General features: G+C 43.3%; 1 protein-coding gene across 4 annotated transcripts in view; it reads left to right on the forward strand.

Annotated features, from left to right (window-relative positions):
• The window catches only part of AFF1 (AF4/FMR2 family member 1), a 203,703-nt gene that overhangs the window by 155,017 nt on the left and 35,381 nt on the right, over nucleotides 1-13,305 (forward strand). For all 4 annotated transcript variants that reach the window (XM_032332809.1, XM_032332810.1, XM_032332812.1 and 1 more), the window contains 3 exons: nucleotides 4,310-4,396; nucleotides 5,345-5,381; nucleotides 8,682-8,733. In XM_032332809.1, the coding sequence (XP_032188700.1) occupies nucleotides 4,310-4,396; nucleotides 5,345-5,381; nucleotides 8,682-8,733 (176 nt within the window). The remainder of the gene's footprint in view (nucleotides 1-4,309; nucleotides 4,397-5,344; nucleotides 5,382-8,681; nucleotides 8,734-13,305) is intronic.

Genomic DNA, 13,305 nt, shown 5'->3' on the forward strand with positions numbered 1-13,305 from the left:
CCTCTGTGTGGGATTTAATGATATTCTTGCTTTATCTTTTACTGTGTTTTCTGATTTTATTTTTGAAGTGGAAATATACATGACGCATGGACCTGTTCATTTGTGTCATCACTGCTCACTTTCCCTCAAAATACATGCTTGCCCAATTGTTTCCTTTAATTTTCCACCCAATCTCGTCTGATCTCGGAAGCTAAGCAGGGTCGGGCCTGGTTAGTACTTGGATGGGAGTCTGTTGTAAAGTAAGGTGGAACTGAACTAGGTTTTTGTTTTTGTTTTTTTAAGATTTATTGATTTATTTTAGAGAGAGAGTGTGATCAGGGGATTTGGTTTGGTAGAAGGAGACGGAGACTCCTCCCAGAGCCCAGTGCGGGGCTTGATGTCAGGACCCTGAGATCACTATCTGAACTGAAACCAAGGGTCTCAGACATTTAACTGACTGCGTCCCCTAGGCGCCCCTGAAACCAGTAATTCTATAGCTTACCTTCTCACTTGCAAAAATTTTGACTAAGGTAGTGCCTGCCCAGATGTTTAGAAAGTATAGAAAGTAGTCCCATCGTTTTTTTTTCTTTGTCCCCTACTTTTGAAGTTAGGATCTTCTGAGAAAGAAATATCTCTAAGAAAACATGCTTTGTACTGCTAGAATTGAGCAGTATTTCTGAAGCAGCTCGAACGAGTAATAATAAACAGGTTATCTTGATCAGGCTTTTGTTTCATCCTTTCCTTCTGGGATTTCTGAAATCCTCTGGTATGATGAGTCATAAGAACAACAGATGACTTAGTTATAAAATAAGGTTTAGCATTTTCTCTGAAAGTGTATGTGATTTGTTTTATAGTTACTACAAAAGTAAATGCAACAATGTAGATAAGTTTGTCTTCTGTATATGTCAAATGCTACTCTTAGGTTTTGATGTGGGTTAATATATTACTTGTGGAATCCCTTAATTAGGATGATGGTATTAGAGCACCAGATGAATAATTTTAATTTAATAAACCCATTTAATAAACTCTCCACCTCTAAGCCAACATCACTTTGATGGGTTCTTCCTTACCTGGAAATACATGAAAGTGAATGGTTAATGCGGGCAACCAGAGGAGTATTTTCATTTGTAAATTGTACAGAAACCAGACAGAAGGCTGTCCTGGACTGAGGAGGGGCACAGGCCTTTGCACAGCAGAGACTTGGAGTCTGTGCCCCTTCTTTTCTCCTCTCTTTGGAGCTCCAGCTACATCATGTATACTGCCCTGGTCCTCGGTTTCCTTGCTAGTAAATTGAAGGCCCTGGGCTAATAGATGATCTTTGGTGTGTGATCTAGCTCCCCCTCTCTTACCGATATTTTCCTCTGCCTCATGGTTCTTGTTCTTCTCTTGTACGAGCAATCTATGAAGATCACCAAGAATCCTAACACAAATCTTTCTGATGGGCAATAGAAGCAGTAAATAGTTCCCTAACAGAAAAAAATCAGTCGTAGATGATACTGTTTGGTTCTCTGGTGGAAATATTAAAAATGGAAGTGTTTTAATGAAGGGTAGGGGGTGGCCTGTATTTCTGAAGGCTAATGGGGTAAGGAGATACCAGATAGACACTACTAGAAACTAGGAATTGGTCCCATATGAGCTCCAGACAGGGCACTGTGCCCTCATGTCCTCAGTGGGTGTATGGAAACAGCTTGTGTCCCCTTACAGTGTGATGCCCTGGGCAGCCTCCTGGGAAAGTCAATGCAGTCCTCTGGGACATGACCTCGGTGTAGCCTCTCAGTGACGCTGTGACAGTCAATGGCAACACTAGCGTTCATTCATTCATTTATGCAACAAATGCCCACTAAGCCTCAAATACTTTCCTTGGCATTGGGGATTCTGTATGAAGAAGACTTGAGTTCTTGCTCTAAAGGGGATTGTGGGGAAAGATAATTATGTAATAAAAATGTCAGGTATTGCTAAGTACTGTGAGTCCTACAGCAGGTGAATGAAGAGGAAAGAATACAAAAAACCTTTGAGGTGGGAACAGGTCGGTATATAATAGAAGAGCGTCAGGAGCTAGGCGGTGTATCTAGAGCAGAAGGAGCAAGGTGGAGAGTGAGAAGCTATAGCATCCATGGTGCCTAGAAGCCAAGACTGAGGCAGGTGTGATGATAAGTTATTGCTAAGGTAGGTAGCACATTCCTGGCCTTGCATGCAGTTCTGGGCAGCCTCCTCACCTTATGGCCGCAATTCTCCTAAGGCCTAACTCCCTCCAATAAGCTAGGCATTTAGGGAAGTATATAAATTCTTTCAGACTCTTGGCAAATAACTTAGGGCCTGAAAGAATTTATGCACTTTCCAACGGCCTAATTTAATAGCTGGGGCAGCCTTGGGCATTGTGAGTACAATAGACATTTTCTGGGAATAATTGGTGACTAAAAGTCATAGATACCATTGGGATTCTAAAGAAATTCTTGGAAAACGAAGAGAGGGGATACTTTCAAACACTTCAATTAATTGCATTTTTACATTGTAGCAATATAATGATCCCATTCCTTAAAGGATATTAAAATAAATAAAACAGCAGGGAGCTGTCTTTGGTGCAGTATTGAAATTCTTGAGAAACTAGACTTAATTAGAAGTTAGGATGCTTTTAATTTATTAAGTACTTTCTATGACCATGTATCTAGACACTACATAAATTATTGCCCCTCAGGAAAATAAGTGGTCTTAGTTCACCTTTCACTGAGAACAGGTACCAGAGGGCTCAGGCACCTCAGGTTCCCTGGGGCTGGTAAGGATCAGAGTTCAGATTCCAGTCTGGGATTTGAGGACAGAATTCTTCCTTTGTGCTGCGCAAAACAGAGGGTTAGTCTGTGGGCAGGAGTATGTCTTCACCTTTAGCAAAAATTAAGAAAGCTAGCCTTAGAGACTTTGCTTATCCCTGTGGCAGGTCACTTACGTCTGTCCTGTGGTGATAGCAGCCCAGAGAGTGGCTGTAGGGAAAGGCAAGGGAGAAGGTGCAGAGGTTGGGAATGGAAATACTGCTAGAGATCCATCTCCAGTTGTTCAAGTATCAGGTGGCATTTCTGTGGTAATGGAGAGGTTATCCGCACTCTGAAAAGAGTGTAGTGTTCTGTAATATACTGTGTTGTACAAGTGAAGTAATTCAGCACAGTCTGGGGTCATCAGCTTGCTGGTAGGAAGTTGCCTGTCCATCGTTAAGCCAGTTTCCCAGGCAAGTGTGACACATGTGGGAATGAACTTCTTGCTCTTAGACCGGAGGAGCAAACCCACGCTGTGTGTTCTCAGCCATTAGCCTGATCCAGTCATTCTGGCTCTGTTTTCTCATCTATAAAAATGAAGGGGTTGAGGGACACCTGGGTGGCTCAGTCAGTTAAGCGTCTGCCTTCAGCTCAGATCATGATCCTGGGGTCCTGGGATTGAGACCCATATCGGGCTCTCCACCCAGGAGGGAGTCTGCTTCTCCCTCTGCCTGCTGCTCCTCTTGATTGTGCTCTCTCTCTCTGACAAATAAATAACATCCTAAAAAAAAAAAAGGAGTTGATATGAATGATCTCCAATGCCATTTTAGTTCTTTACCAAAGTGTGTATGCACATGCATGTGTGTATTTGTGATTAGACATGTTTAATCTGACCCATTTCCGCCCAGTTTTTTAGCAAACGGACTATTAAGTCATGAGTGTGCTTAGAAAAGAAGAATTCATGTCGATAAATATATTAATTTGTGAGGGAGAAATCTTGCCTCCATGAAAATAGTGAATAGAAGTGAAACTTCTATTACTGGAAAGGGAAGGTAATTTTTTAAGGCCCCTTCCTCCAAAAAAGATTTTTGTATGTACTAATAGTGTGTATCAGGGGAGGGTCAAATCCATTAAAACTCTCCCAAGTGGAACAAGTGACCTGAATTACTTGTTTGCTTAAGTCAAACAGGAAAGTTCTTCTTCCTTTGAACTTAAATAATTCCAGGAAATGCAATAAAGAAGCTGAAGGAGAAAGAAAGCATTGAGTAGAGACTCCATGCTCCCAGTTACATAAGCTCTGTTAATACCCATTACTGTTTATATGCTTTATACAGTGTTAAGACCGTCCATGTTCTGTATTCTTGATTTTCTCCTTTGAACTGCTTTCTCTTTGGTGAGTTGGAGGTTTTCAGCGTTTGAACATAACCCGTTAAGTAGGAGTCTTTTAAAAAGTAAAATAACTTTTAAGATTCCACTTTTTATTTACCACCAGTGCACTTTACATTTAGTTTAAAAAGTTAACTTACGTAGCAATAAGTGTTCTATTTATAATTTACTCTTTCTTTCTTTTCCAAATCTCTTTCCAGGAAATGACCCACTCATGGCCGCCTCCTTTGACAGCAATACACACGCCTAGTACAGCTGAGCCCTCCAAATTTCCTTTTCCCACAAAGGTAATCCCTTCCAAGTACAGCAGGCACTGTATCCACACCCGTTCAAAGTCTGAAGTATTGTTATGAGCTAGATTAATCTAGTACTGACTGTTGAAATCTTCACAGATTAGGTTAAATTCGCCACTCATTTAGCTTCTTAAAGTGCTTCATAATGTTTTCAAACACTTCACCCTCCAAATTACATGAGTAAGAACATCTGATATATATTTGTACAAGGTTTTGTAGCTTATGAAAGTTTTGGGGGCTTTTCAGTCAATTCTCTCATTTGAGTTTTCTTACTTAGACATGGGAAAACAGAAGTCCAGGGAAAGTAAGCAAGGTAGTTGTCTGATTCCTCATCTGGAATTTAGGTACATGTGTAACACGTAGATCTTAGACTTCTCATGCCTCCTAATTTTCTTCAGGTTTGCTGTGATCATCTACGTTAGTGCTGGTTTTAATAACAAGTGGATCAGTTGCTGACTTGGATGTTTCCATTGAAGTAGTTTTGAGCAGGTTATGGGAGTTTTAAACACTCCCATTTTCCTTTGCTTATTTGTACTTTGGGATAAGCTTCAGGGTATAGAATAGCACCTTCAGATCTGTGTTCTGTCCAGGTTGGTATACATCCATACTGTTAATATATTATAGCTATTTCTTCCCATGATACTGTTTTCAAAAGAGGTTATATCTACCCAGACCTGAATTAATCGTATTAGATACTTTACATATTTTCTCATGATAATTTTTTTAAATGTTGTTCTTAGTTACTGGCTTTAAGGTCAAACATTATACTTTGTGGAAATAAATAAATAGATGCTTGCTCAACATCCAAGGAAAAATAAGTTCTAGGTAAGAGTAGAAGAAATAAGTAATAAGTAGAAAAAATAAACCCCATTTATCAGTGTTTATCACAGTTAGCAATGATGCAGAATATTTTAATAACTAGAGATTTTTTTTTCTTTCTAGGATTCTCAACACATCAGTTCTGCAACCCAAAACCAAAGTAAGTGGAGCTTTTATTGCATTGGAGACCAAAGCAAAGCTTTTGTTGTTTTAATAGAAAAAAAATAAAATGAAAAATAGCCCAGCACAGATGAGGGCTTCCTGTTTTGAAAGACTAGGAAGGGAGCACAAGCATAAAGCTGTTCTTTAGGTGGAATTTCAGATTGCTGCAAAGAGTTAATGATGATGTCCTGGTAAAGTACTTGACAAATATAATGTGTCATAATTATAACAAATACAGTTACTGATCTATCCACACATCATGAATGTGACTCTGAAAGCATTGCAACCTGGAAATGGTATAGAGAATAGATTGGGGTATTTTGTGTGGTTCTTGGTTTTTTGTTTTTTGTTTTTCAAGATTTGATTTTATTTGAGAGAGAGGTCATGAGAGACAAGCAGGGGGAGGAACAGAGGGAGAAGCAGGCTCCCCATGGAGCAGGGAGGCCGATGTGGGGCTCGATCCCAGGACCGTGGGATGTTGACTTGAGCTGAAGGCAGCTGCTTAACTGACTGAGCCACCCAGCCGCCACCCCCCCCCCCTTTTAAAAGATTTTATTTATTTGTTTGATGGACACAGAGAGAGAGGGAACACAAGCAGGGGAATGGGAGGGGGGAAGCAGGCTTCCCAGTGAGCAGGGAGCCCGATGCTGGGATCATGACCTGAGCCAAAGGCAGCCGTTTAACCACTGAGCCACCCAGGCACCCCTGCAGTCATTTTGTTTATAAATATATGGTACACGTCCAAGTTCTGAAGTATTAGTCTTAAAAAAAAAAAAAAAATAGGACAGTGAAGTAGGGTATGTGCGTATGTTGGGAGAAGGTTGCTCAGAGGTACTCCATGGAGATGACTCTTCCTCAAATCTCCCCACCTCCTTCTTTTCTCTCACTTATATTTATTCCCTGTATTTTTTACAGTTTAAATTGCAAGGATATGAGGAGAAGAGAAAAGATGAGGAAAGCAAGAAACAGAATATTCTTTCCTATAGAGCAGGGGTGGGCCCACCATATCCTGAGATATATCCTGAGAGTTGATCTGTTTGCAGCTGGTTTTTGTAAAGAAGGTTTTCTCAGGACACAGCCATGCCTGTCATTTATTATTATGCAACAAGGTACAGCATGCAAAGTCTGAAATATTTGCTGTCTGACCTTTATAGAAAAAGTTTGCCATCCTCTGCTCTAGATACCGAATGAGACCTTGCAAAAAGCTCATAACTGAATTTTCCCCCAAATGCAGAGAAAGAAACCTGATCATCTTGCCATAGTATTGTAAAAGCGGCAAGGTAAAATTAACAGAAAATAATGGCTTCTTGCAGAGATGGGGCATCTTTTTCTCTCAGCATCTTGGCAGCCTCTCCAGAGACAGATAAGCAGTGGAGTGGCACAGGTCTCTGCTGAATGGCTGGCTCAGCTGTGTTCAGGCTTGCTGTATGCCCCTTTACCCCTTGCTGTCACTGCTCCCCATTTGCTAGGGCTGTCTGGCTGGTGGATCAGATGCCTCCCACTGGGTTACAGCTTTGATGATTGCTGACTCCTGGTTTAGAAAGACCTTTTAAGCCTTTAAATTGTTTGATTTCCCCTTTTAGCAAAATCTAGCTGAAGAGGAGCTGGTAAGCACTTTCTTGGTGGAGGATGGGTGGCCCTCTCGGCCAGCAGGTGGAGTAGTGTGGGCCCATCTCTCCTTGCTCCGAGGCGTTTTCAGAGCCTGGCACGTCTCCAGTGGGTCTTGGCTCACTGTATCTATGCTTATCCTGTGGTTTTTCATGCTGCTGCCACTCTGTCTGTCCATGTTCCGGGGACCCTTGTTTATTTTGTGAGAGTCGGCCTAGTTGAACCCTGGAAAGGTCTAGTTGTATGTTGGACGAAGAGAGAATTATCCTAAGGTTTTGGAGTCTCTGGAGAATGTAGTATGCCTAAGGACAACCAGAGCGTTGTGGTGCTTCAACCTGTGAAGACCAGTACATGAGAGTCCCTGTGAGTGAGGAGAACTGTGACCTTAGCCCCTCCAGTGTGTAGTAGCCCTGAGGGGAAACAGTTACAAACACCAGGTAAGAGCTGCTGCCACCGTGAGGATGACGTGATTAATTGCAAGGTCTCCACATGACACTTCGGGAAATCTCATTCAACCCCCGGCTAAAAGGCTCCCGGATTTCCATTCCACTTCCCGTTCCCTATTATATCAAGCCTAAAGCAGCTTCCCAGAAGATAGTTTGTTGCCTCCACGGTTAATATTGCACGTTCCCTTTTAGGGAAGCTCCTAGGTTCTACCAGGTGGCACCACTAGTCTTTCTGAGGAGTCTGTCATGTCCCTGTTACTGGTGGTGTGTCATTGCCAAACAGAGTTATAACTTACTATCCTGGCATTCAGCGCTCTCTAAATCTGACCTTCACCTGTCTTCCTGTGGTGTCCACACATTTTGCACCCCATCCTTTACCGAGTCTGTGCCGTTTTAAATCTTCCCTCTCCTAAGCCCCAGCTCGCACTGTCTCCTACTGAAGGCCGTCCTCCCCCTCTCCCTTTGGCCAGCATTCTGTCAAAATCTCACCCATCTTTTGTGACAGAGTTCATTTTGCTCCTTGTCTGACTTGCCTTCTTTTAGTCACTACCAGTAGAGAGACAATTCTTAGATTCCTGGGGCAGTTCATTTATGTGATTAATTTGTGTGTTCCTCTCACACTGCCCGCCATTGGAGATATTTTTGTGCCTATCACATTCCTCAGTCACTTGCGAACTCATCGAGGATAGGGTCGAATGCCTTGCACATCTTGTGTCTACGAGGCAGTGTGAATAAGTGAATGGGGGGCAGGTGTTGAATAATGGGGGGACAGGTGAGAGGGAACTCACACTCTACAGAGGTCAGAGGCTGCAGAAAGGGAGTGCTAGTAAATCACTGATAGATGGAACGGGCAGATGAGGTGGGAGTGAGAGCAGCCCTGTCCTGGGGCTTCCATGGGAGTCCCCCACTGCCAGCTGACATCAAAGAAAGTCACATCTCCAGCATATAAGAAAGTTGCCAGCCATGGGGTAGGAAGTGCTGCCAGCAGGGCTAGGATTTTTCAATTCAGAGCAAGTCGTCTTTCTAGAGGTAACATAAGTGGTATTCCATAATGGTGAGAGTGTACCAAGTGCAGTGCGTATAGCAGGCACCATGGTTGACTGAGTTGAAGTACACTAAGTGTTCAGGTGGAAGAGGTGAGGACGGGGGTCAGTGGGACAGCACAAAAAAAAGGGGGATTTGTAACGAATAAACTCAAGAATGTATCTCATTGTGCTACTCTGATCATTTTCCTTCCCTCACAGAACAATATGATACATCTTCAAAAATCCACACTAATTCTCAGCAGGGGACATCGTAAGTAAAATGCTTTCGTTAATTAAAAGTTTATAACGTGACATCATTCATTTCCCATGTAAATCCATTGCTTGTATTTTTTTCTACTGCTTTCAAGTAATGACTTTCATAAACTACCACTGCATTATAAAACAAAGCAGTGCCCTACATTTGTGCCTGGATTAAGTTCTTCTGCTGAAGGGTCAGGCACCAGAAGAGAGTTTGCTAAGGGGTTTTCTCAAAAGAAAGGCATTTGAGCCATTCTTTACATATTAACTGTGGAAAACAGAAGGTCTTAGCGTTATAAATTTCAGTCTTAAATAGCTTTTGCTGTGGAAAACAAATTTTAGGGGTTGTGTACAATTTGAGTTGGGTGGTTTTTTTTTTGTTTGTTTGTTTTTTTGCCACTTTTTTGGCTTAGTTCTAAGTAATAAAGGACGAGTCATGTTGCCCAGCTGTTCTTTATTAAGGCCAAGTAAGTCTAGATACATTTGGGGTGTTTAGAACAGTTGAAAGTACATAAAAAAGGTTTTTAAGTCAGCGATTGAACCCACATTGTCATTTCTTGATGGTATTGAAGTAATACTTACTTCTTTTCATCCCACTGCAAAAGGGTTTTGAGAACAAACTGATCCTCCTTCAGTATCTAATCAGTTGCTGACCGGGAGCTGCCAGCCTCCCAGGATGTCAGGGTAAAGCTCCAGCTGGGCTCTGGGTGCCACTGGTTCCATGTATCTCGGAAGGGCTCATTGCTGGGGGCTGGATATTTTGAAAAAACTGTGTCCTCGAGGCAGAGAGGATGTTTTATCTTTTAACTGTGACTGAATGTGGGACCCGGTTAAATCACTGCTCCCAAGCGCCAGCTCCTCGATGTCCTGTTTCACTTCTCTATTGCAAAATAAGAAAAAGAGAACAATATGGCAATATCCTTTATGTTTTTTATAAACATTAATTTATTACAGTTTGAAGGATGGACTTTTTGGTGCATTAATAAAACTTATTTTATTTGTGGTCCTGGCACATGGTGAGATTTTTGCTGCTTTTTATTGTCCTTTACTAGGAAAAAACAAAGAAGTTTTTAACCCTGTGTGCCTTTTCTTTCCTTTTTCCCCTCTCTTTCTTTCTTCCTTCCTTTTTAAATGTTACTGGCTCCTGAATTCTGGAATAAGGAGGAGCTTTGTTAAACCATTTGCCGGCTGGTGGAGAACAGATACTGTAGCATGAGGGACCACAGTTGTAGCGGTTCTGTGGAAGCTCGAACGTCCCCCCAGGTTTTACACCTTGTGCTCTCTGTAATGATTGGTAGTAAAGCCCTTTAATGGTAAAAGGTGCTTGTCTGTCTTTTGGAACAGCAAGGAAGGAGGGATTGAAGAGCTTGTGTCCCCCTTGGCTGGAGGAAGAGAAGGCCGGGTTCCCCGCAGAGCAGTGTGTGGAGGCAGCAGCATGGAGGGAAGCCAGTGGTCTTGTCCTTGAGCCTGTGGGAAGAGGAGGAAAGGCCACTGGGTGGGAGTGGGACCCAGGAAGCAGCTTCAGACCTTGCAGGCCAACGTCACACCCTCTCACACCCATTTCCATCAGCTTTCAGGCACCGGGAGTTGGTAGGGTCTTGAGCCATTTTCTGTGCTGGTTTTGCTCCTCAGAGAGCCAGGCGGTCCTCCTTCTGAGTTCAAGGCCTGGACTCAAAGGTGCCTGCAAGTGTGTGACAGCCGTGCTTCTTCGACATAGGTGGTGCTTTCTTTACAGAACTGTTCATTTGCCATATATAAAATCACCTGGAAAAGAGTTATTTGTTATGATCCTGGGAGACCGAAGGAGGGGAGGAAGGCTGGGCCCATAGAGGTGAAGAGGAAAGGGAAGCGTGACTGAGGAAGGTGGTAGCGGGGCTCTGGAGAGAAGGAGGGGGCTCTGGTTGTGGTTGGGTGGGCGGGGCTGCCGGGATGGATCCCGGAGCTTACCTCTGCGGAAAGAAAGCACTCCTGTGTCCCAGTTAGTTTGGAAAGTGCAGTCCTGGTTTCAGACTTGGTATGTCCCATCTGTTAGTGCTCTGGGTCATTCTGATCTAGTGTCAGCGTGAAGGCTCTTGGGCGTGCAGTGAAACTATGTGAGTGGCAGAGGGCCAGAGAGATGGTCTCATGCACTTGGAATGTCAGGGCGAAAAAATGTTCATTTTGGAATCATGTGTACTGTGGTTTTAAAAAATCAATCTAGGTCTTAATGCTTTTTCTTTCAGCTGCTAGTAGTTGGGAATCCTTATAATATTGTTCTCTGGACTTGGTTCCAGGTGACTTGGAGATCCTTCCAAAAATTGCTTCCACACCTCCGTTCGGGGCATAATTAGTGAACGCATGCCATGTGCCCGGTGCTGCTCTAGGTACTTGGAAGCAGTGGCCACTAAGACAGAATTCTTGTCTTCTGTGTCTTGAAACTTAATGTGGGGGCATGTCGTACAGACTAGGTGCTGTGATGGTGACAGGCTTGGGGAGCAAGCAGTTCTTTCGGGTGGTGGCAATACTTCCGGGAGGGAGGTCAGGAAAGGTCTCACAGAGGAGGTGACATGTGATCTGGAGTCTGAGTGATGAGAGAGGAAGGCAGAGAATTTCTGCCACATCTAAAGGGGCTTGATAGATCTTGCAGCAGGTTCTGAAGCCATTTGAAAACATCAGGAGTCGTAATTCTTACAGTCAGTGACAACTTTGAAGTAGTTCCTTTGCCTTTGCAAAGCATGGTTTTGAGGGAGCCTGTGGAGGCCCATTTAAGTCTCATATTTGATCGTAACTGCTAATTTCCTGTAGTAAGTGACTGTAGACTAATTTAAAATGGACTGAAGGATTGAATATGGTTATTTTATTTTGTTTTTAAGATTTTATTTATTCGACAGACAGAGATCTCAAGTAGGGGGAGAGGCAGGCAGAAAGAGAGGGGGAAGCAGGTTCCCCACTGAGCAGAGAGCCTGATTCAGGGCTCGATCCCATGACCACAGGATCACGACCTGAGCTGAAGGCCGAGGCTTTAACCCAATGAGCCACCCAGGCACCCCCATCCATGGATTTTAAATAGTCTTTTACACCTCTGGCAGTTTTTACTTTATCGACCGAAACCGTGATTACTCTGTGTATTGTCCCTTTCCCGTCTTGTTTGTTTATCATCTCCATAGACCATCCCTCCGTGAATTTGAATAATGCCAGCCGCTGTCCCCATTTGGACAGTTCCCCTCATATGCAGTAGCACAACTTCTTGAGCTTTGCTTTTACAGTTTTTCATTTCCTATATGTGGAGCCTTCTCCATAATTTGTCGCCTTCCACCGGCTCCTGCAAAACATTTGCAGTCCTTATTTCCACCCTTGATCAAAAAAAGGAAATCACAGCCTGATTGAATTTTAGGTTTGGGGAATTACGTACGTCTGCTTTGGAGCCCAGCGTCTTTCTCTTTCTCTGCCCTCTGTTGCCTGTTCTATCCTCAAGTCAGTTTTCAGTTTGTGAGATTGTTCAAGTTCACACCTTCTCACATGTTCCATTAGCGGTTTCTGAAAAGTATTACTTGCCATCTTATACGCACCTAATACCAGGGGTGTGACTTATTAATTACCATGATCTTGCCTTCACTTGCTCTTTCCCAAATAAAATGTATGGCCGGATTGGGGGAAATGCTGATCTAAAAAATCAGCTTATTTAAGGAGTTTGGGGGTTTGAATTGAGATGTTACAGACTATTGGCAGTGAAGTCTTTGGCAAGCCCAGGACTAGGGAATGGAAAAGGAATCAAGGCTTGTCTTGTGTGTCTTCACACAGTAACAGTCGGGCTCTGAGTCACCGAAGCCTGCCTGCCGGAACGTGTCCGTGGCCCTCTGAGCTTTGCAGAGCAGCTGCCTGAAGAATGTATTTGTACAAAGGGGTTTGAGGACTGTTTGTAACCGTTAAGTAAAAACTGTACCTCACCAGTAATGTAAAATGTGGTTAAGTCTACGTGTTAGTTCAAAGCATTGCTGTACCTGAGTGTTCAGCTTCTTTTGAACGGTGCCAAGGTAGGCCGTATGGCGGCATATGCTTTGAAATAGCTGCTTTTGTCTTGGTGTTTGGAAGTGAGATTAGTCATTTAACCAATTTTAAAAGTATAGAAGGTTTATAATTCATCTATTTTCACAAGGGAAAAAGAGTGTATCCATTTTATTCCAACAGCATAATTACTGTTTTCTTTTTAAATCAAAGTCTTTCTCTGTCCAGGGAGTCTGGAGCTTTAGGTTCTGTCCTGTCAGGTAGGTTTTCTAGCCATTACGCCCTCTATGGGCCGGAGCAAGGCGATCGTGTGAGACGGCTTTTGTGTTCCAGATCTGGGGCGTACCAGCTTCAGGCTCGCGCGGGCTCTGCGGCCATTCTGAGCCGTTTCCTTGCCCTCAGAACGTGAGGGGATGATCAGGGGCAGCCTGCAGGGCCGTAAGTAAAGGCAGTGTCTGGAGACTTCTGATGACATGGTGGGCACAGCTCTCTGGTACTGTTAGCTCTTCAGCAGGTGGGGTGAACTCGTTCAGCCGGGCTTTAGGGTTACCTGCCAAGTCCTGGATATAGAAGATGTGAAGGTGAAAATGACCTGGTCCTG

The sequence above is a fragment of the Mustela erminea genome, chromosome 2, assembly GCF_009829155.1.
Source record: "Mustela erminea isolate mMusErm1 chromosome 2, mMusErm1.Pri, whole genome shotgun sequence".
In the NCBI taxonomy this organism is placed as follows: Eukaryota; Metazoa; Chordata; class Mammalia; order Carnivora; family Mustelidae; genus Mustela; species Mustela erminea.